This window comes from Triplophysa dalaica, chromosome 11 (genome assembly GCF_015846415.1).
Source record: "Triplophysa dalaica isolate WHDGS20190420 chromosome 11, ASM1584641v1, whole genome shotgun sequence".
Taxonomy (NCBI): Eukaryota; Metazoa; Chordata; class Actinopteri; order Cypriniformes; family Nemacheilidae; genus Triplophysa; species Triplophysa dalaica.
Genome location: NC_079552.1, coordinates 17,686,712 through 17,709,090, shown reverse-complemented (window position 1 = coordinate 17,709,090; position 22,379 = coordinate 17,686,712). Strand labels below are relative to the sequence as shown.

Genomic DNA, 22,379 nt, shown 5'->3' with positions numbered 1-22,379 from the left:
CAGCAGTCCTGACTGGGTCCAGTGGGAGTACAGACATTATGGGAAGTCTGGCCTGTGATGTTATTGATGCTGGCAGACTGCTTGCACATGTGTCTGTTAACACAGCTCCACCCTGTTACTCACGGACATGTTGTCAGACAGGGCTGTTACATGATTAATTGCGATTAATCGCACCCAGATTAAAAGTTTTTGTTTATGTTTGTTTTGTTTTGGTTTTGTCTGTGCACTGTACATATTAATGTTGTATTTCTAAACACATATATAAAATCTACAAATATTATATATAAATATATACATGCAAATATTTCCAAAATATGAAACCGTATGTGTATGGGTTTATAAATACAAAATAAATGTGCAAAGAACGCAGACATATATTAAGTGAACACAAACTTTGCACATACAATCTCAAATTTTCGTATACGTTTTTTCGTATTTGCTGCTCATTTGTACGGCGTCTATGAAGAGTCAAAAAACCTCTCAAAATGCTTGCCAAGGTTGTGAAAAAACGCAGAGAATCGAACTCAGTCCGAATTTTTTTATGACGTACGAAAATATCGGAGGCAGTGGGTAAATTTGATTGACACAATGTGAGGTCGTATTTTTTTTTTAACATGCGGCAATTTCTGATGCAACTTTCGGACTCAGTGTGCAATGGTCTTTACTAACAAATCAGAGGATAATCGCTAAATACTATCGTTCGTGTCAAACACTGGATGGAGAAATCAATGTCATTAGTTCTCACTTCTGAGTTTTTTTGGATTCGTCACTTGGTACAGTTTGATATGTGTTCTTTCTGCTATGTCATTTAACATTTTCATTTCTCTCATCAGGGACATTCCAGCTACATTACACATCTTGACTGGTCCCCGGACAATAAGTTCATCATGTCCAACTCAGGAGACTATGAAATCCTTTACTGTAAGTGGCTTAAACATTGTTTCATGAGAATTCGGAATAGAGTTCAGTGTACACTTCCAGCTTACTCCCGCAGTAGTTGCTCTCTCACACGTTCTCTCTGGCTTGCTTTCCTCTTGAAACATTCATTTCCAGTCATATTTGGGTTGAAAACAAAATAACATTTACAGTGTTTCATTTAGCATTTTCTGCTCTCTCATCATGGCTCTTTTTCAGGGGACATTCCAAATGGTTGTAAGTTGATTCGTAACCGCTCTGAGTGTAAGGACATCGACTGGGCCACCTACACCTGTGTGCTGGGATTCCACGTCTTTGGTCAGTAACTGCACATTAATACATCTTTCAAAGCATTACATTTATTTGTGTGTATGTGTGTGTATATACCACGACTACATATGTTTGTATTCTTCGACAACGGATGAAAAAGCAAGTTTTGTGTGTGTCGTTTTGATGTTTTCCCAAATGTGTGTCTGGTAACTCTACGCTGTATTTCACTGTCATTTCCTGTCAGCAGTTAAATGTCGAGGGGATCTTAGTCACAATCTCTCTCACAAAATTATAACGGATGCTCGTCACCATTATTATAAAGTCTAAATATCGGGCAATCTTTTCTGCTCAAGTTTTACAATTATTATGTGATGTACATGTGTGTAATTATGTTCAAAGTTCTGTGCGACTTTATGAAACTTTTGATAACAGAAACTAGATCATCCCACACAAATGTCACTTTATCATGAGCACAGCGAGCCGTCTTGTCTGTAATACTGCAGACATCAGCATTCACACTGTTGCAGGCACAGGGCGCCTTTCAGCAGTGCCAGCAAAGTCTTGACCACAACTCGACATATTTGAGCACTTTATTGGCCTGGAAAATATTTTGTAGTAATGTTTAAACTCGCAGCACTGTGCCAAAAGATTTGAGGCAGTGCTATTTTGTGATAAATATAGGCTTGTTACTACAGACTGTAGATGTCTGTCTGTCTAACTATGTTCAATTCAAATGTTGTTTAAATTATGCTTTTCAAAATTTGCATTGTTTTAAAAGCAGCTTTACAGAATACATTAAGCACAAATCAGTAGAGATAGTAAGAATAAAATCTGAACGAATCGAGAAAATAATAAAGTAAATAATACACAAATAGAAAAAATTATGTAAAATGATAGAAAAATATGAAAATTGTGTGTTGATTTTATATTTCAATGTCTAAAAACAATTGTTTCAATTCAATTGTCTGTCTATTGATATCTGTCATATAAATAGAACCGTGGAAACATTTATAGACCACTCTAAACTATTTTCAGTTTTTCTGAATTTACCATTTCTAGGCTCGTGTTTAGTTTCTATGATTTAGGGTCTTGTTTAGATGCAATGTTTCAGATCTTGTATACTGCAAAGAAAGCAATCTCGTATTCTTGTTTAAACAATACACCACTTAGTTTCCTATTTAAATAAAGGGAAATAAGCATGGTTATGGATGTGCCAAAGAAGGACACGGTTTTTGGGAGACAACAAACTGTGTAGGATTTCGGTGAATTAAAATGCATTATCCAGAAGCAATAATACCGAACAAATGGAGAAGGGACGACTCTTCATAGCATAGAAAATTGTTACTTTATTTTATTTTTCGTGTGCCACTTACCTGACCATGAAAAATCATGCACTGAAACTAAAAGGAATGCTTTAAAAACTTAAAGAGAGACCTAAAATGAGTGTTTGAACTACCAAATGTTGACATCTGTGCTATATGTATAGTAAAAATCTTTGGTAAAAACATTATGTTGTCGTGCTAAGGTTGACAATTTTCAATTGCCCATATAATGGAATATGTCCCATTTTTTTCACAACTTTAATGCGTCTTTGCATTCTCTCAATCTTTCACATTACTGTTGGGTAACTTTGTCATTCCTGAGGTTTGTTTCTCTTTAAATTCAATAAACACTGAACTGGAATCGCCACAACACATCTCAAAATGATTATTAAAACAAAACTGCAAAATCTTTGTCCGTCTTTGTATAAGTGTCTGTCTGTATATGTCTGTATCTTTGTGTGTGTGTCTGTTTGTCTATCTCTGTCTGTAAATGTGTTTTTCTATGACTGTGTGTCTATTTGCATGTGCCAGTCCTTTACTGTATGTGGTGTTCTTCTGCCTCCTGCTGGTGATTTTACAATAACTTCTAATCTATTTACAATCAGTTTTTTGATAGAACATTCAATAGTCAGGGGATTCTATTTATGCTGCTATTAAAGGTCGTCATGTTCAACATAAATCAAAAATATTTATCCAGTGCAAATATAATCTTGTTAGACTTTTAAACTAAACCCTCATCAAAACTACTAATAAACAACTGTATTTAGTGGCTTTTTATTTAGTATTGAATCACTGAACATTTAGCACGGCCTCAAACAGATCAGTAAATTTTACTCTGAAAGCCGCTCGTTGACCTGTGACTATTAGAGGACATAGAAGTAAATATAAGAGGATATTGCAGTGAGGTGTGTTTTGGCTCATAGTTGTACAGTACAGTACATGAATGTATTTTGGTGTCTGCTGTGTAACAGGTGTTTGGCCGGAGGGCTCAGATGGGACAGATATCAATGCTTTGATGCGATCCCACAACAGGAAAGTGATCGCTCTGGCTGATGACTTCTGCAAAGTGCACCTTTTCCATTACCCCTGCTCCAGACCCAAGGTCAGTCACGGCATGTTATATTCACTGTCTTCATTTTGAAAAATGATGTGATCAGTTGACAGCGATACAATAAGATCCATGATTTTTTGGTTTTCAATTTACATGGATTTAGTGGACTCTTATCCAAATTGGCTTACAAATGAGAGAGGTTTTTGTCAATGAGTTTGTTTACAGTATCTTTTTTAATTCAGAATAATATGTGTATTTAAAATACCAATGAATGGTAATACCTCATGTTTTAAGATTCATGTAACCGTTTTATTTAAATTTTTTAATTCAAACGCAGGCCCCAAGCCTCAAGTACAGCGCTCACAGCAGTCACGTGACAAACGTGAGCTTCATGCACAATGACGCTCACCTGATTTCAACGGGCGGCAAGGACACAAGCATCATGCAGTGGCGTCTAGTGGAGAAGACCTCGTCCCTGGTGCACAGCGACTCCAGCTTGGGCCTAAGCGATGCTCTGATGCACAACTCTACCCCTCGCAGCCTGCCATCAATACCCAGCAAACCCCAGACTCCTACTGAGCCTGTCCACGTGCCCATGTCGCTGCCGATCAGCACCCAACCCGACACCAGCACGCCCCCTCGCACGCCCACCGAATTATTAGACACAGCCACTCCTAACGGACAGCAGGACGGCTCCCCAGAAACCCCGCCTCTTTCTGATGAGATCACGCCCTCTTCTGACAGCACCCTAAGCCCAAAGGACAGTCTAGAGCCTAGCGATGATACAGCCACGCCGAGTGATGAGGGCACACCCTTTAATCCACCTTTATAAGAGGGTGATGTTATTGTAACGTTGGTCCGGCCCCTATCTTGCCTGCTCGACACCCTGCCCACGGCACCAGCATGTCACTGTCACCATTCTGTTGGCGTTCAAAAGCAGGATCTCCTCCTTTTTTTTATCCGATCTAGTTTTTCGTTTTGTGTCTTAGTTTTGTTGACGTTATGTTCATTGATGTGGTTGCAGAGGCATTGGTTTGGGTCGAATGGTGAGAGGTTTGGAACGATTTGGAAAGATTTAGCTGACACAAACACTAATACACATGAAGATACAAGCACCACAAACTGTGATTCTGTTATAGTACAATTAAAAAGAAGAATTTTAGATCAGGGTACCAATTTTTTTTATGATTTATCACTTTTAGATCCAAAGACCTGTCATGAATTTGATTCTTTGTCATTTCGCATTTAGTTATAATACAATTTAAACGGATGGTTCACCCAAAAATTTTAATTCTGTTATCATTTGCTCACTCCCTTGTCATTTCAAACCTGAAAGTTGGAGAATGTTGGTAACAGATTAAAGGCGGTACCCATTGATAGGAGTGAAATAGAAGTGAAAGAGTACCGCTGTTGTTCGGTAGGTTTGAAATAAGTAAATGATAACAGAATTTGTCATTTTTGGGTGAACCATCCCTTTAATGTACTAGAATGTACTCATGATCATGCAATGTAAATTTGTCAATTTCCATTTGTATAGTGTTTCAATTCAGGACGGTTGATTGAATTTGGGTGACCTTTAAAAATCAGTTTTTCTTATTCCTTTATAAAAATTGGTGGCAGATTGGGTTTAAATTGCTCTGAATTCTTTAAAATAGCTCTCGGAAGTCAAAACAAAAAGATCAGGACATTTGCACACAGGTTAATGACCCCGCCAACCTTGGTCAGACCAAAGGACCTCTTTCATCCCATTAGCTGCTTCAGCAAATGGAAAAATCCACCTTGAATTTCAACTTGGACTGAAAAGTGCACGATTACGGCCGCTTAATAGAAAAACAACAACACACTTTATTCAACACGACCACATCTTAACCCAAACAAGCTCAAACACATATGCATCGCGACACCCTGCCCGTATTTACAAAGCTCTCAAGTTTCTGAATGATACAAAAAAATCCCGAAAGCCTCACCTTTCTGTCTGAAAACATCATGCCACCCTCACATCTCCTGAATATTTCACTGTTGGACTGAAGATCTCCGTGCTCACGCCATACCTTTTAACTCTTGATTTCCATGATTCTTTCCTCTCACTGAGACTGAATTGTTTTTGGCTTTCATTGTGGGATTGTTTTTCTGTCATTTTGATCATGGACTGTTTTTTATCCATTGAGAGAACGATTAAACAAGTCTTAAATGTGCGCGTGAGTATGAGTGTGTGTGTATGTGTGTGTGTGTGCGCACAAGTTGGCGCTTTTTTCATTCCGCAGAAAACTTCTCAGGATCAGAGCAACCGAAATAATAAAGCAGAATGTGTTCTCCACTTTTTTCTTTACGCAATTGCCATGTTTTAGGTTGTTGTTTTTATGTAATAATGGTACTGTGGTAACACCATGGTAAACCTTAAAATACATTCAGGTGACTTGATATTGAAAGTACCTGAATTTGCACCAATTTACATCCAATAGTTTCTGTCTTGCAATGTCCTCAGATCATGTCATATAAATGTTACATTACCATGATTTTACCATGTGATACCGCCATAGTCATTTTGTAAAGGATTGCTCTCCTTTTTTGTTTTTATTTCTCTCAACATCGCGTGACGAGATGGATGTTTGACTGCCACCCATTGAAGATCAAACCGTATGCGGAACAGATTTTCTCCTCTACAGTAACGATTGTCTTATGCCTCAGTATCAGCAGATGAATCACTTCATTTCATACAAAAGAGCTCGACACAAGTATATGTCTGAAGAGTTGAAGTTGCCTCGAGAACTGGTTAAAGGACAGCAAGCGTTTTTGATCAAAATCTAATTTGTAAATGAATCAAGTCTGTTTTTCTGTAATAAAAATGAAAAATGTGGTTTTCAGATGAATATGATTTCATTGTTGCTGAGGCTACCCAGTCCAACGGCATATTGTATGAATGCAGATCGCGGATCAGTCACTGAAGGCAACCTCTGATGTTCATCCAGCATTACAGGCCACTAAAACACATTGAGACAGTCTGTGTACAAAGGCATGATGCACTGAAAACATTCTTTTTATTCGAGATGCGATGGTGTTGGTTTTGAGAATTTTGACTCGGATACTTACAATAATTTGTACATCTTGTTTATTATAATAAGTAAAGAAAACATAACAATCTTTTGAAATGTGTTTACATAGCTGCATGGCAGCATTCAGATGGTTTCAGTATTGACGGAAGTGTGTCTGATGCAGATGTTATTTAGTGTTGTTCAAGTGCAAGAGATGACTAGATTGCTTTAGATGTGTTTTGATGGAGAGCAGATAGCAGATTGAATGATAAAGGATTGTTTATGTTATTCTAGATTTAGTAAACTGTTTTGGCAGTTTTTATTGCATCTTTAACCACCACAATCAAGTTTAAATCTAGGCACAAATGTGTTATTGTTATTTTTTAGAGCTTTCTGTGTAAATGACATTCATTACAGTAGATTACGCCTTAATCCAATGATTACTGCACCACGCAAATTAAATGTAGTGCAAATTTCTTGACCGTTTGTTATATCTTAACAATCTGCAGAAGAATTTCAAAAGTAGACAATGCAAATCAGGCACATACAACACACATTTTTTGTACGGTTTTGACCTGTTTTGCAACAATGCTTGAGTTCTCCTGGATGTATGCCCTTCAGCTGTTAACTTGCTATACTTTTTTGCCGTTTTGGACTAATCCACGTTTCACAGCAATTTGTCCTGACATCCTCAAACCCTCATAAGCTTTACAGGACTGTGTGGCTTCACACTTTCCCAATACTTTTTTCATCTTTGTCGTTCCATTCAGAGCTGGTTTTGTAATGCATATTGGTGTGCCTGTGTGTATGATATTTTAAAGGAAGGGAGGTACGCTGGAATGATTATTTTAAATTATTTAGCTACAAAGAGAAGCTTTTTTTATCCACAACAAATCTAAGGGATTGTTTTATGTGCAGTTGTTAGGTGCAGTAGGTACAATAGCCTTCTGGCATGGGAATGTGTTGCACCGTTGCCTGATGTGTAGCTCAGTTTGACGAAATGGTCACTGACATCAAGTGTTTATCTTGTGTCTCGTCCAAGTACGATCATACTGGTGATTTCTCAACTTGTTTAGTTGGGAAACTGTTTAGTCAAATAAAGTGCTATACAGAAATGTTTCATAAAACATTTACACTCTCTGTAAGTCGCTTTGGATAAAAGTGTCTGCTAAATGACAATGTAAATGTCATGAAAGTCACAGATTATTTGCCTTGTTATTTAGAAAGAATGGTAAGTGAGTTGGAAGTTCTGAAGGTGAAAACCCCTGAAGTGATATATTGATATCATTGTATTAATGATCTCCATTGAGGAGAGAGACTGCTGTTTTGATATACAAGACAGAGAAAGAGAAAACAACCAGTGATTGTATGTACACTTAAATGAAACATTGGGGTTGAAACATCTTTGGACTTTCAAATGCTTTGCATCAGCGTGTTTAATCAAATCCTCATGGTATAAACTCAAAAAAAAATTGATAAACAAAAGCATATGAAACAAAATAAGTTAACCCGATGCAAATGTAAATGTAAAATGTAAATGAATTGACTGGGGGTTTGATTCTGAGAACCTATCATCTCCGAGATTTACATTTACATTTAGTCATTTAGCAGACGCTTTCATCCAAAGCGACTTACAAAGAGTTAGGGAGCAACAAGTGATATGTCATACAGGAGCCATAATACATTAGGTGCCAATACAAAGTTACTGGTTTTAACTAAAGCTAGACCACTACCTGTTGAGAGCAAGGGTTAGTTATTTTATTTTTATTTGTCTGTCAGGTATTCACAGAAGAGTTGGGTTTTAAGTAGTTTTTTTTTAATGTTGTGAGAGATGTGGCTGACCAGACAGAGTTAGGAAGAATGTTCCACCAGGAAGAAGTTGTGAAGCAGAATGTGCTGTATCGCGATTTACTGTCCTTATGAGAAGGCAATATAAGGCGCCGCTGGTTTGCTGAACGCAGGGATCTTGATGGGGTGTAGGAGTGCAGGAGGGTGTGAAAGTAAACCGGTGCAGATCCAGTGATGGTCCTGTAGACAAGCGCTAGTGACTTGAATTTGAAACGGGCTTCGACCGGTAGACATGAGGCCTTTTGGGCTGTTGGAAGACGATGTGTGCTGCTGCGTTCTGAACCAGCTGGAGCGGTTTGATAGCCTTTGCAGGAAGACCAGCAAGGAGAGCATTGCAGTAGTTCAACCTTGAGAATACCAGGGCTTGGACAAGGAGTTGTGCCGCATGGTCAGTGAGATAGGGTCTCACCTTTCTAATGTTGAATAAGGCGTATCGGCATGACCGTGTTGTCTTTGCAATGTGATCATTGAAAGACAGCTGTTCATCAAATATGACTCCGAGGTTTCTCGCTGTTTTGGAATGGGTGATCGTGGTATTACCAAGATGGATGTTGAAATCGTGTTGGACCGTAGGGTGTGCCGGAAACACGAGTAATTCTGTCTTGGCAGCGTTCAGCTTGAGGTGATGCCCTTTCATCCAAGCTGAGATGTCCTCAAGGCAAGCTGTAATGCGAGCTGCTAAAGTGGCGTCGTCTGGGTGAAACGAGATGTAGATCTGGGTGTCCTCAGCATAACAGTGATACGAGAAGCCATGTGCCTGTATGATGGGTCCCAAGGATGTCGTGTAGATGGGAAAAAAGCAGCGGTCCAAGCACCGATCCCTGGGCCTGTTTGAATGTGGATGGAAAAGTGCCGGTGAGCAGGGAGGTGTTGATGATGTGTGTGAGTGTGCTGGATATGGCCTGAAGGAGATCAGAGGGGATCGGGTCAAGGGGACAGGTGGTGGGGTGGCTGGAGAGAAGTCTGATTACTTCAGTGTCCGTCAGTGGGGTGAAAGAGGAGAGTTCGATGGTTGAAGTGTGGAAGGTGTGTACCAAGGTCTGAGGTACCGAAAATTGTTTGCTGTTGGATGATGTTCTCTCAGTGAAAAATACAGAGAAGTCTTCCGCAGTCAAAGATGAAGTGGGAGGGGGAGGAGGGTGGCAAAGAAGAGAGTTAAATGTCTTTAAAAGCTGTCGAGTGTTAGGTGCATTGCTCACCTTGGTGAGCAATTTTCGCCTTTTCAGTGAGGCGCCGTCCGGAGCTCCACGTACACATCCACGTCAGCCGCGAGCGTTTGGGGAGGACGTGGCCACTACAACCCGACGCTCGCGGCAACCCAGGGAAGCATGCATCGCATCAGATGACCGGAGGTAGCTATCAGATGTTATGACAGAGCACGTTGTTGAGTCTTGCCCGCTATGGGACGGTACACCGCCGCCCATCAGGGACGAGCCAGGTGAGCGTGCCGGGGCATGGATGACCCGCGAGCCGAAGCTGGCAGAGTGACAACCACGGGAACCCCTGATCAACCCCGCGGTTCGCTAAAGCGTTCAACTTCCCGTGGGAACACAACCGACCGTGACGCAACGTCTGAATCATACACCACCCACAGTGCGGACAGAATTGATCCACAATGGCCGCCCCAGCATGCTGGAAGCCCAACACCTGGGGTAGCCATTGTGTCCGTCCCCCCTCCTGGATGAGAGTGGAAACTGAGAATTATTGACCCTAAAAAGGACCTGCTCTTTTAGATCTGTAGCTCGCTGCCGAGACGCCCAGGTGAAGTCCGGGCTCTGGAGGAGAAATCCGCCACCGACAGGAAAGAGTCCACTCGCCGAGGGGGATCCGCCGTCTGAAGGGAGATGATAGGTTCTCAGAATTAAACCCCCAGTCTGTCTCTCAACACAACGTCGAATGACCGACTGAAAGGGAACCCTTTTCTCGTGATAAAGTTTGAGCCAATCTGTCTCTTATGCATTCTTGTCAATGAGAAGAACAGTACTGAAGATTTTAGAAAATAAAGAAACATTGTAAACACACCCTTGTGATTTCTTAACAGATGCTGTGTTTATTTTATGTTTATGACAACTTCTCACAGTTAATAAAAGAAAAATATACAATATAACCAAAAAGGTAGGCAGCAGCCTTTGCTTATTATGCTTAGCCTTAATACAAATTTATCTGAAAAGCGTCACTTTGTCACTGAATTTTGATAAAACAAGTTAAAGCTAAAAGATTACATAAAACATTTCTGAAAATGTACTTACATTTTACCTAACATACATAATTAAAAAATTTTACATTCCAGTTGTTACTTCAATAATTTTGTAATACGGACAGTACACAACTTAATCATTTTGAGTCGTAATATTTATCACCTTGTTTTTAAACATTTCCTTAAAGGTCTAGTGTGTCATTTTTTGGAGGATCTAATGACAGAAATGCAATATAATATATGTGTTCAGAGGTGTATAAAGACCTTACATAATAAAGCGTTTTGTTTTTATTAACTTAGAATGAGCTGTTCCCAGTGATGTACAAAGTAATTAAAATCAATACTTAAGTAAAAGTACAAATATCTTGCCAGAAAACTACATTGGTAGTTAAAGTCATTTTAGAATAAGACTTGAGTAAAAGTTTTAGACAATCAACTAAATATTGTACTTGATGTAAAATACATGTACATCATGAACAAGGTAAATATTTTTTGTCACTCATTTCAGAAATCGAAACCGTGGGGATTAAGAGTTTCTGTTGCGTTCTCTACTTCTCTTATAAAATGTGTGTCATTACTGTTGAGTGAAACTGCGCCAAATGATCGCTTGCTACTAGCCTACGACATGTGCACGAGTTCTCTGAAAGCTCCAGGAGCACATGCAAAACAATTGCAGATTATATATTTAAACACCATTTGAATATTTCTAAAGTAAATGCACAATTTGAATTTTAAGTTCATTCCTACATTTTGGTTAAGAAATAGATTCAGTGCCATTCCGCGTTATACAACAAACATGCCTGGATTCCGCGATTCAATCATAGGGCCTAAAATGGGAGCTAGTATGTTGTATTTTTACAGTTTTGCCCCATAAGACACCCAAAGTCCTTTCCTACATTTAAACATGCTGATTTTGTATTTTAAACTGCACAACAACAACTTCGGTGCATTGTAAGATGCCAAAGCAGGCTTTTCTACATTCAACATGTTCATCAGATGTATTTTGAAACTGCAAAACAAAAAAGGTAAATTCAGTGAACCTACATAGGTGCTGTTCTCAGATGCGCTATTCTCTGCCCTTGCCTCAGTACTTTTTAAATTACTTTTTAACTATTCGTGCTAGCGAAAGGTCAGAAATTAAACTAATAAATGTTCTCATGCGTAGTAGAAAACGCTGCACGATCTGTTCCAAACGCTGCACGATCTGATGCCCTTGCACATAGCTGACTGCGAGATAAGCGGAAATACGCCTTCCCCCCAATGAGCCTCATTGCACAGACACTGTGCATGGTCAGGGAAGAGGAGCACCAAGTGTTATTTTTTGCGCAACTTGGCCCAACCGCACTTGGTTCTCAGAGCAGATGCTCTTGGTAGCGACTCCCCCCTGGCCCATTCCCCTGACGGAGGACCTGCTCTCTCAGGGGATGAACACGTTCTAACATCCCAGACCAGACCTCTGGAACCTCCATGTCTGGTCTCTAGACGGGACGGGGAGACCCTGAGTTGGCTACCCCCCCTCTGTGGCGGAGACCATCACCCAGGCTAGGGCCCCATCATCTAGGCGGTTATACGCTTATTAATGGCGCCTCTTCTCGTCCTGGTGTCTCTCTCAACGAGAAGACCCACTGAGGTGCTCGATCGGGATAGTGTTGTCCTTTCTACAAGTGACTAACATCACACTGAAGGTGAATGTAGTCGCTATCGCCACTCGTCACCACTCAGTTGATAGAAACTCTTTAGGGCAGCACGACCTGATCACCAGGTTTCCGAAGGGGCGCAAGAAGGCGGATTCCGCCTCGTCTCTGCTCCATACCCTCTTGGCACCTTAATGTGGTCTTGGCGGGGCTCTCTGGGCCCCCCTTCGAGCCCCTCGGAGGTTCCGATCTTCCTCACTTTTTGAGTAAGACGGCCCTCCTGATGGCGCTTGCTACTTCAAGAGGGTAGGTGACATTCAAGCATTCTCCATGTCCCCGGATTGCCTTGAATTCGGCCCTGGCAACTCTCACGTTATCATGAGACCCAGGCCCGGTACAGGCACTCCCCATTGGGGAGGAAGACCCAACCCCATCTGTGTTGTGTCCAGTACGCACACTGCGCCTCTACTTGGACCGCACGTAGAGCTTCAGCTCTGACCAGCCCTTTGTCTCTTTGTCTTAGAGGACAGCAGTAGGGGAAACCTGTCTCCAAACAGAGACTGGCGCACTGGATCGCGATTGGCGGCATCCCAATCGCAAGCATACCCATTGGCAGTGTACGCTCACTCCACACGGAGTATAGCCACCTCCAGGGCACTGGCCAGAGGCTCTGGCAGACATTTGTAGAGCTGCGGGTTGGGCTACGGTTAACTACTCAGTCCGCACGTTCCATGCGATCTCCCCCAAGGGCGAGACCATATCTATATCCACTGTATTCCTCCCCCTGGGTAGGAAGTGGCCTCTGCAGCGCATCCCTAATTAAGGAAGTCGCCCTCACCCGGTGTAAACCCGATCTGGTTGGGCTCTCGCCAGTAGAGAGCGAAGGCCTCCGTCCGTGAAAGGTTACCGGCCAGGGCTGTACCCATCTTTCTCCAAGAAAGCACCGGGACCCCCCGACCATCACACTGGAAGATTAGAGTTTCGCGAAAGCCTCGTGCTGACACGCAGAGGCCTGTTACCGTCGCTTCGCTAGAGATTGTGACACGATAGAGCGTTTTGACATTTTCCATAGGAACACCATCTGTCGGTATGACACAACGTCGAGAGACCAGCAGAAAGGGAACGTCTTGGTTACGTCTGTGTAGTAGAGTAGGCTGGGCGAGACCGTGGTTCGAGTCCGGTGAGTAATTGTGAATTAGCGCCAGCTGTGCGCAATTACTCACCGGACTTGAACCACGGTCTCGCCCCGCCTACTCTACTACAGTCTGTAACCTCAGTTCCCTGATGGAGGGAATGAGACATTTTGTCCCTTATGCCACAACACGTATCGTCCTCTGCTGTTGTCGTGAGAGGCTCTCAGGCTCTTTAGAACAAAAGGTAAATTAATTCTGCATTTTTCATTAGCCAAATTTCATTGGGCTCTTCTATAGTAGTGATAGATCTGGATAGAAACATACACTTGTTTATTTTTTATTTCATTTTATGATTCTATTTCATTTATCCCATTTATTACAATATTCATCATATGTATTCATTCATTTATTTTATTATTCACTTCTATTCATATTATTTGTTCCTTACTTTCCTGTTGTTTAACCTCGTTGGGAGTTGTATTGTGTCTTATGCTGATATGAGTATCTGTTGGTCTCCATCTCAAGGTCCATAATAATGTCATGAGACAATGTTTTGATACTGTAATCTTGAATGTTAAAAACACATATTGAATCTGTTTCTAGTCAGACGAAGTTTGACAGAGCTTGACTGAGCATCAACGTACAACTGAGATTGTTCAATAAATAATTTCTCTGTCTATTTAACATCACTTCGTCTCCTGCCTGCTGTTCTTCCCTTCAGCTCTATATCTCCCTGGTGGTTGGGTTAAAGGATTGACAATGGAGTTGATATTTCCAGGTTTAATTTGTTCCTGACGGAGAGAGATCTAGTGAGACTGGACTCAAAGTTTGGATCTATAAGATCTACAAGCAATATCTCATAGTTGGATCTATCATATGGCGTTGTCGGCAGGATGGAATGACAGCTGAACAACCGGACTTGTGACAGACGAGAGGTACGAAGGGAAACCCTACAAGTCTTCTCCTCATCGTGCTGCTACAACTGGGGCGCGCCTACAGCAGTGTGAGTTGGTTGTTTGTCATCTCCATCTAAAGAATCTAAAGAATCAAAAGTTAAACGGTACCGTTGTTTGACACTGTGTGTGTTAGGGGATTGATTCTTGATGTTCCTTATGGGTATTGCAATGTCAGGAAACAAAACTAAAGATGAAAAGATGTCTGAAACTAAGGGTGATGCAGAGATTAGACTACACGAAATAGCTGGGGAATTGTCAGATAAATTATCTGAATGTTTTGATACTAAACAAACAGAGGCAGAAATAGTTGAAAAATGTAAGATCAAAGCTCAGAAAGGTGGCATTTGGGAGCCTAATGACATTAGGACAGTATGGAAAAAATTTGAGAGAATGAGGAAAAGAGATTCAAGGCAGGCTCCTTGGACTCTTGTTACCTAGTCTAAATGCAGGAAAAGGGAATGGAAATTAGACAAAGATACCCATAACAGGGAGAAAGATGTTATGGAAAGCAAATTGAGGGGATAACAAGATAGGTGTGATGATTTAAAATCCCAGGTGGAAAACTGTAACGAAGAGAAGGAAGTTATGACTGTAGAAATAACAACTCTAAAGGACAGGTGTAAGGAGTTCAAAGATCAGTTTGAACAAGGTAAAAAGGAGAAAGAGAAGCAAAAAACTCCTTCTGTAAGAGAACGGAAAATCCTAAAATCCTGTGATACTGATTATGACACAGACACTGATTCTGATGAATTTCAGGGAGCAAAGGCAAGACTCAGACCCTTGAGGGTTGAGGTTAAAAGAGGCCAAAAGAAAATTGAAGTTTATATTCAGAAAGCAAAGGATGGAAACATGTTAATGGATCGTGAGATTCAGAGTCGTGATGAAGTCCATTACAACTATGTGCCTGCGTCCGGTCTCTGCTTGATTTTTGCAAGGGAGTCAAAATAGTTAAAATAAGGTCAACGCTTCAACACTGTTTGATGACATCATTTGTTTCCTCGAATGTGGAACTCCTCTGTCTCCTTTAACTCCTTTTTGTTTTTAGAGATTGTCAGCAGCCTTCAAGCAGTTTGCAGAGAGATTTAGGCCTTATCATACAGAGGACACTCTGTGGCGTCAACCACCTGCAGGTCCGCCGGGCCAAGGCGTTGAGAGAGCTCCACGAGGGTAAGACCGACCTGGGTATAATGCAGGATCTCCTGGATTCATCGCCCTGGGTCGGGCGATGTCCACAGTAGTGGTCCAGGAGAGACACCCCCGCCTGTACCTTGCGCAGAAGAGTGACACCGAGAAAGTCCGCTTTCTTGATGCACCCATCTCGCAGGGTGGGTTGTTGGTAACGCCGTCGAGGACTGCGCTCAGCAATTCTATTCCGCGCCGCGACTCGGCCGCCTATAGGCCTCCGAGATCCCGCGTGGCGTCTGCTTCCTGGCAGCCCAGGACCCCTTCGACATCGGCTCCAGTTCCTGTGCCCCCACAGGCGGCACCCCGGAAGCGGTGGTCGAGGGGGAAACCTCCATCCCGTCAGCAACCTTTTCGCGAGAAAGGACAATGACGGGAAGACACAAGGGAGAACAACATCGGGCCCGACCTTCACAGCCACGGCTCTGATCGGTCGGTACCGGACGCCTCCTGCATCGTCTCCAAATCCGGACGCTTTTCAGGGCCTTTCGCCCACTTACTCACAGAGTTTTTCTGTTCTCCCCGGGTATACTTGCAGCCGATCGCACAATCCACTGGACTGTGCCCGGCAACCCGACCTCATGCCCTGGCGAGGCGTAGGATCGTACACACACGACAGCTGCCACCACTCTCAAACCGACAGTGCGTGCAGCTGTCCCGCCAGGCAGGCAAAAAGGCGGAGCCAACCTTCCCTCCGGGGACCCCCGCGACATATGGTTAGCTCCGCCAGCCGACGAACCACCCCTCGTGGGAATGATGAAGCAGACCGTCCTCTTGGTCCCCCTGTCACAGTCCCTGGGAGCTCGAGAGCTGCCCACACTGTCTCGGTGGCTAATGAGGGCGGTCCGTCATGGTTACTCGATCCAGTTCGCCAGAGACTCCCAGGTTTCGGGGCATCATCTCTCCCTCTGTCAGAGGCAGGGATGCCTCTGTACTTTGGGTAGAGGTCACCACCCTTCTGGCGAAACGGATATTGAGTCCGTCCCTCAAAACCAAGATGTTCAGTGGGTTACAGCCCTGCACTTCATCGTTCCCAAGAATAACGGAGGGTTGCGCCCCATAGGTCTGCGTACCCTGAACAAAGCACCTTCACAAGCTGCCGTTCAGGATGCTCACTCAGAGGCGCATCCAGACATCTAACAGGTGTCAGGATTGGTTTCGTGGCAATGGACCTGTTTTCCCTTTTGGTCTGTCCCTGTCCCCATGGTCTTCACAAAGATCGTGGAAGCCGCCCTATCTCCCTGAGGGGAGGAAGGTGTGCGGGTACTAAACTATCTCGACAACTGGCTTATCTTGGCACACTCACGAGATCTGTTATGTACACAAAGGGACCTGGTGCTCCGGCACCTAGATCGGTTGGGATTACAAGTCAACCGAGAGAAGAGCAAGCTCTCCCAAGTGCAGAGCATCCTCTTTCTGGGTATGAAACTTAACTCTGTCAATGACGGCGCGACTGTCCGCAGCACGCGCCCAGTCGGTGTTGAACTGTCTGGAACACTTCAGGCAGCCAACGGTCCCCCTGAAACAATTCAGAGGCTCCTGGGACACATGGCGTCCTCGACGGGTGTAATACCCCTTGGGTTGATGGACATGCGACCGCTTCAACACTGGCTACAGAGTCGAGTTACGAGGACAGCGTAGCACACCAGCAGCAGGCGCATGGTGTTGACGCCCTTCTGCCGAAGCACTCTAAACCCTTGGTCTTCCATGACCTTTCTCCGAGTGGGGGTTCCCCTCGGGCAGATTACGAGGCCCGTCATGGAGACGACGGACGCCTCACTGCAGGGGTGGGCCGCAGTGTGCAACGGGCACGCAGGAGCGTGGCGCTGGACAGCCCCCGTCTGAGCTGGCATATCAGTTGCCTAGAGTTGTGGCCTGTGCTGCTTGCGCTGAGAAGGCTGCGGCCTCTAGTGCAGGGCCAGCACGTGCTGGTCCGCCTGGCCAGCACGTGCTGGTCCGCCTGGACAGCACGACACCAGTAGCGTACATCAATCGCCAGGGTGTCGTACGCTCACGGCAGCTAACACGATTTGCCCGACGCCTCCTCCTGTGGAGTCAGCAGGTGATCCGCTCCCTGTGGGCCACACACATCCCAGGCGAACTGAACCAGACAGCCGACGCGCTCTCTTGTCAGTATACGCCTTGCGGAGAGTGGCGACTCCATCCCCGTGCAGTCCAGCTCATTTGGGTGCTGTTCGGACAGGCACAGGTAGACCTCTTTGCCTCTCACGACACCACCCATTGCCCGCTTTGGTACTCCCTGTCTCCAAGAGGCTGGGTCAGTGTGCTATCTACCTTTTTTCTTACCCAAACACATGGCTAAGAAACTGGTACCTCACCAACCTTCCTTCTTACCCAAACACTGGTTAAGAACAGGCGTTCCATCCATCACTAAGCAAGCAACCCCTGGAGGTTGGCTGGGCAGAGTAGCCTTCCCCCTTAGGCCGGGACACCATATGACCTATCACAGATAGCTCTAACACTTGTGACGCGTTACGGCGTTTTCCATAGGCAACCCCATCTGTCGTTCTCGACACAACGTAGAGAGACCGACAGAATGGGAACGTCTTGGTTACGTATGTAACCTCAGTTCTCTGATGAAGTCACAGTTTTGGCATAGATTTACCCTTTTGACAGACCAGTTTTTTATATTTGTACCTTATTTATTTTAAACATATACATTCCTCGTACTTTATATTGACTTTCTCTTGTTTCGAACAGCCGCTAGATAAGTTTGAAAGAAAATTATTATAAACTTTATACACTGTGCGGTAAAAAATAAGGATGTCAACACATTTTTAAACATGTTACTTTTAACAATTTGTTTTTTTAGTTTGTAATAATCGACATGTTTCACAGTCCTTATTGATCTCATTTGTAACACATATATAGTGACCCCTCACTTCCACACAACTGACGTACTGTATAAAACTATGAGCCCACGATACAAACATATGTTTTCCGTTCAATGTTTTGTCCTATTTAGTATTGCAATGCATTTGGATTTGGTTTATTTTCTTATAGACTTTTCATCAGAAATGTTTGTATGGTAGACTCCAATATGCACCAAATAATTTCACCATGAAATGAAACTTGCACAAGATAAAAATATTTGGATACCAAGAAGCTTTTTGGTTCTACTTAAATGTGGAAAAAAAAACCCAGGCTGAAATGTATCTGTGTGACCTTTCAACTACCAGTCACTTTTAACAAAAAGACGAAAATTCATTGGCCAGTTGCACTGTATTGTATTAACAACATGGGCCAAACTGCAAAAATAAACAAACAAAAAATCATACATTGTTTTATTAAGTTACGTTTAAACCTTGTGTTAAAGTCCACTGTCTTATCTTTTGCCAAAACATTAGTTTGTGTACCCTTAATCTTGATGAAGTTTGAATCTTTAAACAAATAATTTCACATGCTGAATTTGTCCTTGAATAATGTTTACGTTCTTTATCGATTTAGTGTGTGTGTGTGTGTTTGAGAGAAAGTCAGAGAGGCAATGAACTCTCTACAGTACACCTCATAGAGAGAGAGAGAGACTGGCTTTCTCACAGTGAAACTGTCTGTTCTTTTACTGTTCAAATAAATAAATCACCAGGCCAAAGTCTTTCTGTTCTACGCACACATATTTTCATCTCTGCACCTGTGTGTGTGTGCATGTGTTTGCTGTGAAAGCATGGCAAAAGTTCAAAATATCCATTTCTGACATCATGGTCCTCATTTATAAAACGCTGCGTAGAAACCGTCCTAAATTTGACTTTACGATCATTTCTCAAAGTAAGTACGTGTGATTCATAAAACTAACGTATGCACAGAAAGCACGTTTACCTCTCTATCAGATGTTTTCATTAATATGACCGTTCCTGTGAATTTTTGCGTGTGCACACTCAACGATCAAATCTTTGCATACGCATGTTTTATAAATGAGGCCCCAGAACTCGTTTGTTTTTTCACACATAATTGGGGACACAATTGTATTTAAGATAACAAACCACCTTTTAAAAATTAATCAGAAAATCACAAGCTTGGTAGGATAAATTATGATATTTTATTTATCATAACTTTAAGATTGCAGTATACAGTATATGCAGCACAATACTGTCCAAATCTTAATTAAGTAATACTGTGTCGTTTATACAAGTAGACATCTTCTACTTTATTATAACTATATTATTGCAATTACTTTTTTTATTTTCAATTTTGTTAAATATATGTTAAAAAAAGTGCGATTAAGGCATAAAAATTGGTCTCCAGCAGCATCCTCTGTTGTAAACATCAAGCATTGCACAGGTTTTCATAACAACATTTCCAGGCTTTCCTCTGACAAAATTCCAGCCTTACACACCCTTTCTCTCCAGTTCCTGTGTAAGAGATATCAGGTCAGATATAGGCCTACAATAACTTATATTTTAATTGCTTTCTTGTGGGATTGAAGGGATTGAGACAGCAATGGGGATGAATATCAATCTAGCTGGATTGACAATTACTGTAAATGCTCTGTGAAGTTCTCACTCTTCATGAGAAAAATGGAACTGAATTGAAGTTCACTATGTAAGAAATGTTAAACGACTAAAAATGTAAATGTATTTTTCCATGGTCTGAAATGTTACATTAAATTTACGAAAAACGTACAACTATTTTATTTCTCGGTTGTTGATAGGGATTTAATACTTACTACTGGAGTGTGGAGCTTACCTCTGGTGTAACAGGCTTGAGGAACTTTACTTCTGCATTGAAGAACCATGTTCCTCACCATCAGGAAATCCTCGCCATAGCAATCAATATTATGGTCAGCTGAACCACACACAAAAAAGAAACTTTTAGTTTTTGGACTGCATGATATTACCATGGTATTTGTTCAATCTCATTTGATTACCTTGTTAATACCATGATATGATTAGATAAAATCTGAAGTATGTTATATCTTAAGTACCTTGGTATAACTGTAGGATATATTCACTATATCATACTAAATGTTGCATCTTTTACATCTTACAATTTACAATTAACACTATACACTTTTCACAATAATGTATTTTTTAAAGTACTGAATAAAGTATAAAACCACTGACATATATTTTGGAAGCTGACTATATAAATATAATATAAATAAATATATAATTAATAAATATAATAATAGCGTGTTTTTTATTGTTATGCCAACATATTTCCTAATCCTAGATCCTTGACATTGACAAGATGAAATGAAAACTTGAAAAAATTAAAAAAGTCTTATGCATTTCATATATTTCTCCAGAGAAAATCAACCAAAAATGGCAGTAGAGTTTCAGAAGAGATATCAGCAGTGTTGAACTCAGATTTGTTGAGTCGATGTTGTTGACATTTTTGATATTTTTATTATTATTTAATATACAAAGCGATTTTAGAAGACACATGTGAGACTTACAGTTAATATTATATGAAACACAACTGAGAACTCCAGTAAATCCCATGTGAGATGAAAGAGCAATCTCTGAGCAATTTCATTTTTCTCAGGGTTATCATTGCTTTTTGGGTAATACTGTAGTAACATGCAATATGTGCAATTGTATAAAAGTGCACTCTTATGTAAAAGCTACAAAAACATAATAGATAATACACAAATAATAAAAAACAAATAATATACTTCTGATGATGATAATAATAATAACAATGATAAATGTGGTTGTGAAAGTCTTCATTGTTAGAAATAGTGTCTATTCTGAGCAAATTACACCTTGATTACCTAAAATATTTCTGTAAGTTACTTACCTGTGCAGATAGGCAGCAACAGAAGCAGAATGAGCCAAGCCTTCATCATCTTTAGGATGTTGATTCACTCTTGTCTGGCTAGTTTGTCTGTTGGAGTCTGGGTTTAAAGACTCTTATATAGTGTTACAGACAAAGGTCACGTGCTCAAGGCACTCGCAAAGACACATACATGCAGTGTGCAGTGTAAACAGTTTTATCTCCTGGGATAATTTTGGAAACAAAGAATGATTAATTGTTCTTTGAAGGGATGGGGTCATGACACAAACCATGTCTGATGACGCAAGATAATATTCGAAATGATTCAAAAAAGTGTAAACATATTAGTCATGGTCTTAGCAAACTGTCATTATTGATACTTTTTAACTGCTTAACAATCTTTCAAATTTTCATCACAGGATTGTGAGAATTTTAATAAAAGGATTTGAAAATTAGCCACCTCTTGAAGTTTGTATAAATATTCCTGTGAGATCAGGTTGGACGGTGATGGCCATACCAGTGGTGTTAAAGGGCCAATCTGTAATTTTTTATAAATATGTATTTACAAAAATGCAATATACTATATACAACTATGTATTAAAAAGTGTATAAAGACCGTACATAATGAAGCGTTATATTTTTATTACTATTTCTATTGAGCTATTTCTATCTACATACACCGCAATGTCATTAAATTTCCGTCACTGGACCATTAACTTTTTCTAATTTGACTGTAATTTTCAGTAGTTAAACTCTGTGTAAATGTTGTCTACATAATAGAATGAAACGAATGAATAGGCTCACATGTTTGTTCTTGAAAGTTCTTTTTTTACTTTAAAAAAATTAACCTATTATACAAGTGTCACAATACTGCTTCTAAATTACTTTTAGGTATAATAAATATATTTTATTTAAATATAATAAACAAAAGTAAATAAAATGACTGCAGTTGTTTTTGTTCCCAAATAACATGACAAATATAGAGTGACACGATGGAATGTGGCTGTATTACAGTAAAATCTCAAAATACAAACAAATGTTAAGGTAAGCCTAAATGTATAATTTTCATCAAGGTCTGGGCTTTCATGAGACTATGAGAATTTAAC

General features: G+C 41.2%; 2 protein-coding genes across 5 annotated transcripts in view; one reads left to right on the top strand and one right to left on the bottom strand.

The window, feature by feature from the left end:
• LOC130431278 (echinoderm microtubule-associated protein-like 4) overlaps window positions 1-6,422 on the top strand; it is a 65,201-nt gene extending 58,779 nt beyond the window's left edge. For all 4 annotated transcript variants that reach the window (XM_056760223.1, XM_056760224.1, XM_056760222.1 and 1 more), the window contains 4 exons: window positions 834-921; window positions 1,135-1,233; window positions 3,479-3,609; window positions 3,896-6,422. In XM_056760223.1, coding sequence (XP_056616201.1) covers window positions 834-921; window positions 1,135-1,233; window positions 3,479-3,609; window positions 3,896-4,390 — 813 coding nt within the window. In that variant the 3' untranslated portion in view covers window positions 4,391-6,422. The remainder of the gene's footprint in view (window positions 1-833; window positions 922-1,134; window positions 1,234-3,478; window positions 3,610-3,895) is intronic.
• A 13,153-nt stretch (window positions 6,423-19,575) lies between these two features.
• Window positions 19,576-21,452, bottom strand: wu:fj16a03 (uncharacterized protein LOC335475 homolog). Its single transcript, XM_056760233.1, has 3 exons — window positions 21,298-21,452; window positions 20,242-20,340; window positions 19,576-19,907 (listed from the first exon to the last, which is right to left on the bottom strand). The coding sequence occupies exons 1-3, from the start codon at window positions 21,344-21,346 to the stop codon at window positions 19,822-19,824; spliced, it is 234 nt and encodes a 77-aa protein (XP_056616211.1). The 5' UTR covers window positions 21,347-21,452; the 3' UTR covers window positions 19,576-19,821.
• Between the last annotated feature and the right edge of the window lie 927 nt (window positions 21,453-22,379).

Coding starts and splice junctions, on each gene's coding strand:
- wu:fj16a03 (XM_056760233.1), bottom strand. CDS start 21,346: ATGATGAAGGCTTGGCTCATTCTGCTTCTGTTGCTGCCTATCTGCACA. Junction 20,341..21,297: donor GTTGCTGCCTATCTGCACAG/GTAAGTAACTTA, acceptor TGTGTGGTTCAG/CTGACCATAATATTGATTGC. Junction 19,908..20,241: donor TCAAGCCTGTTACACCAGAG/GTAAGCTCCACA, acceptor TCTCTTACACAG/GAACTGGAGAGAAAGGGTGT.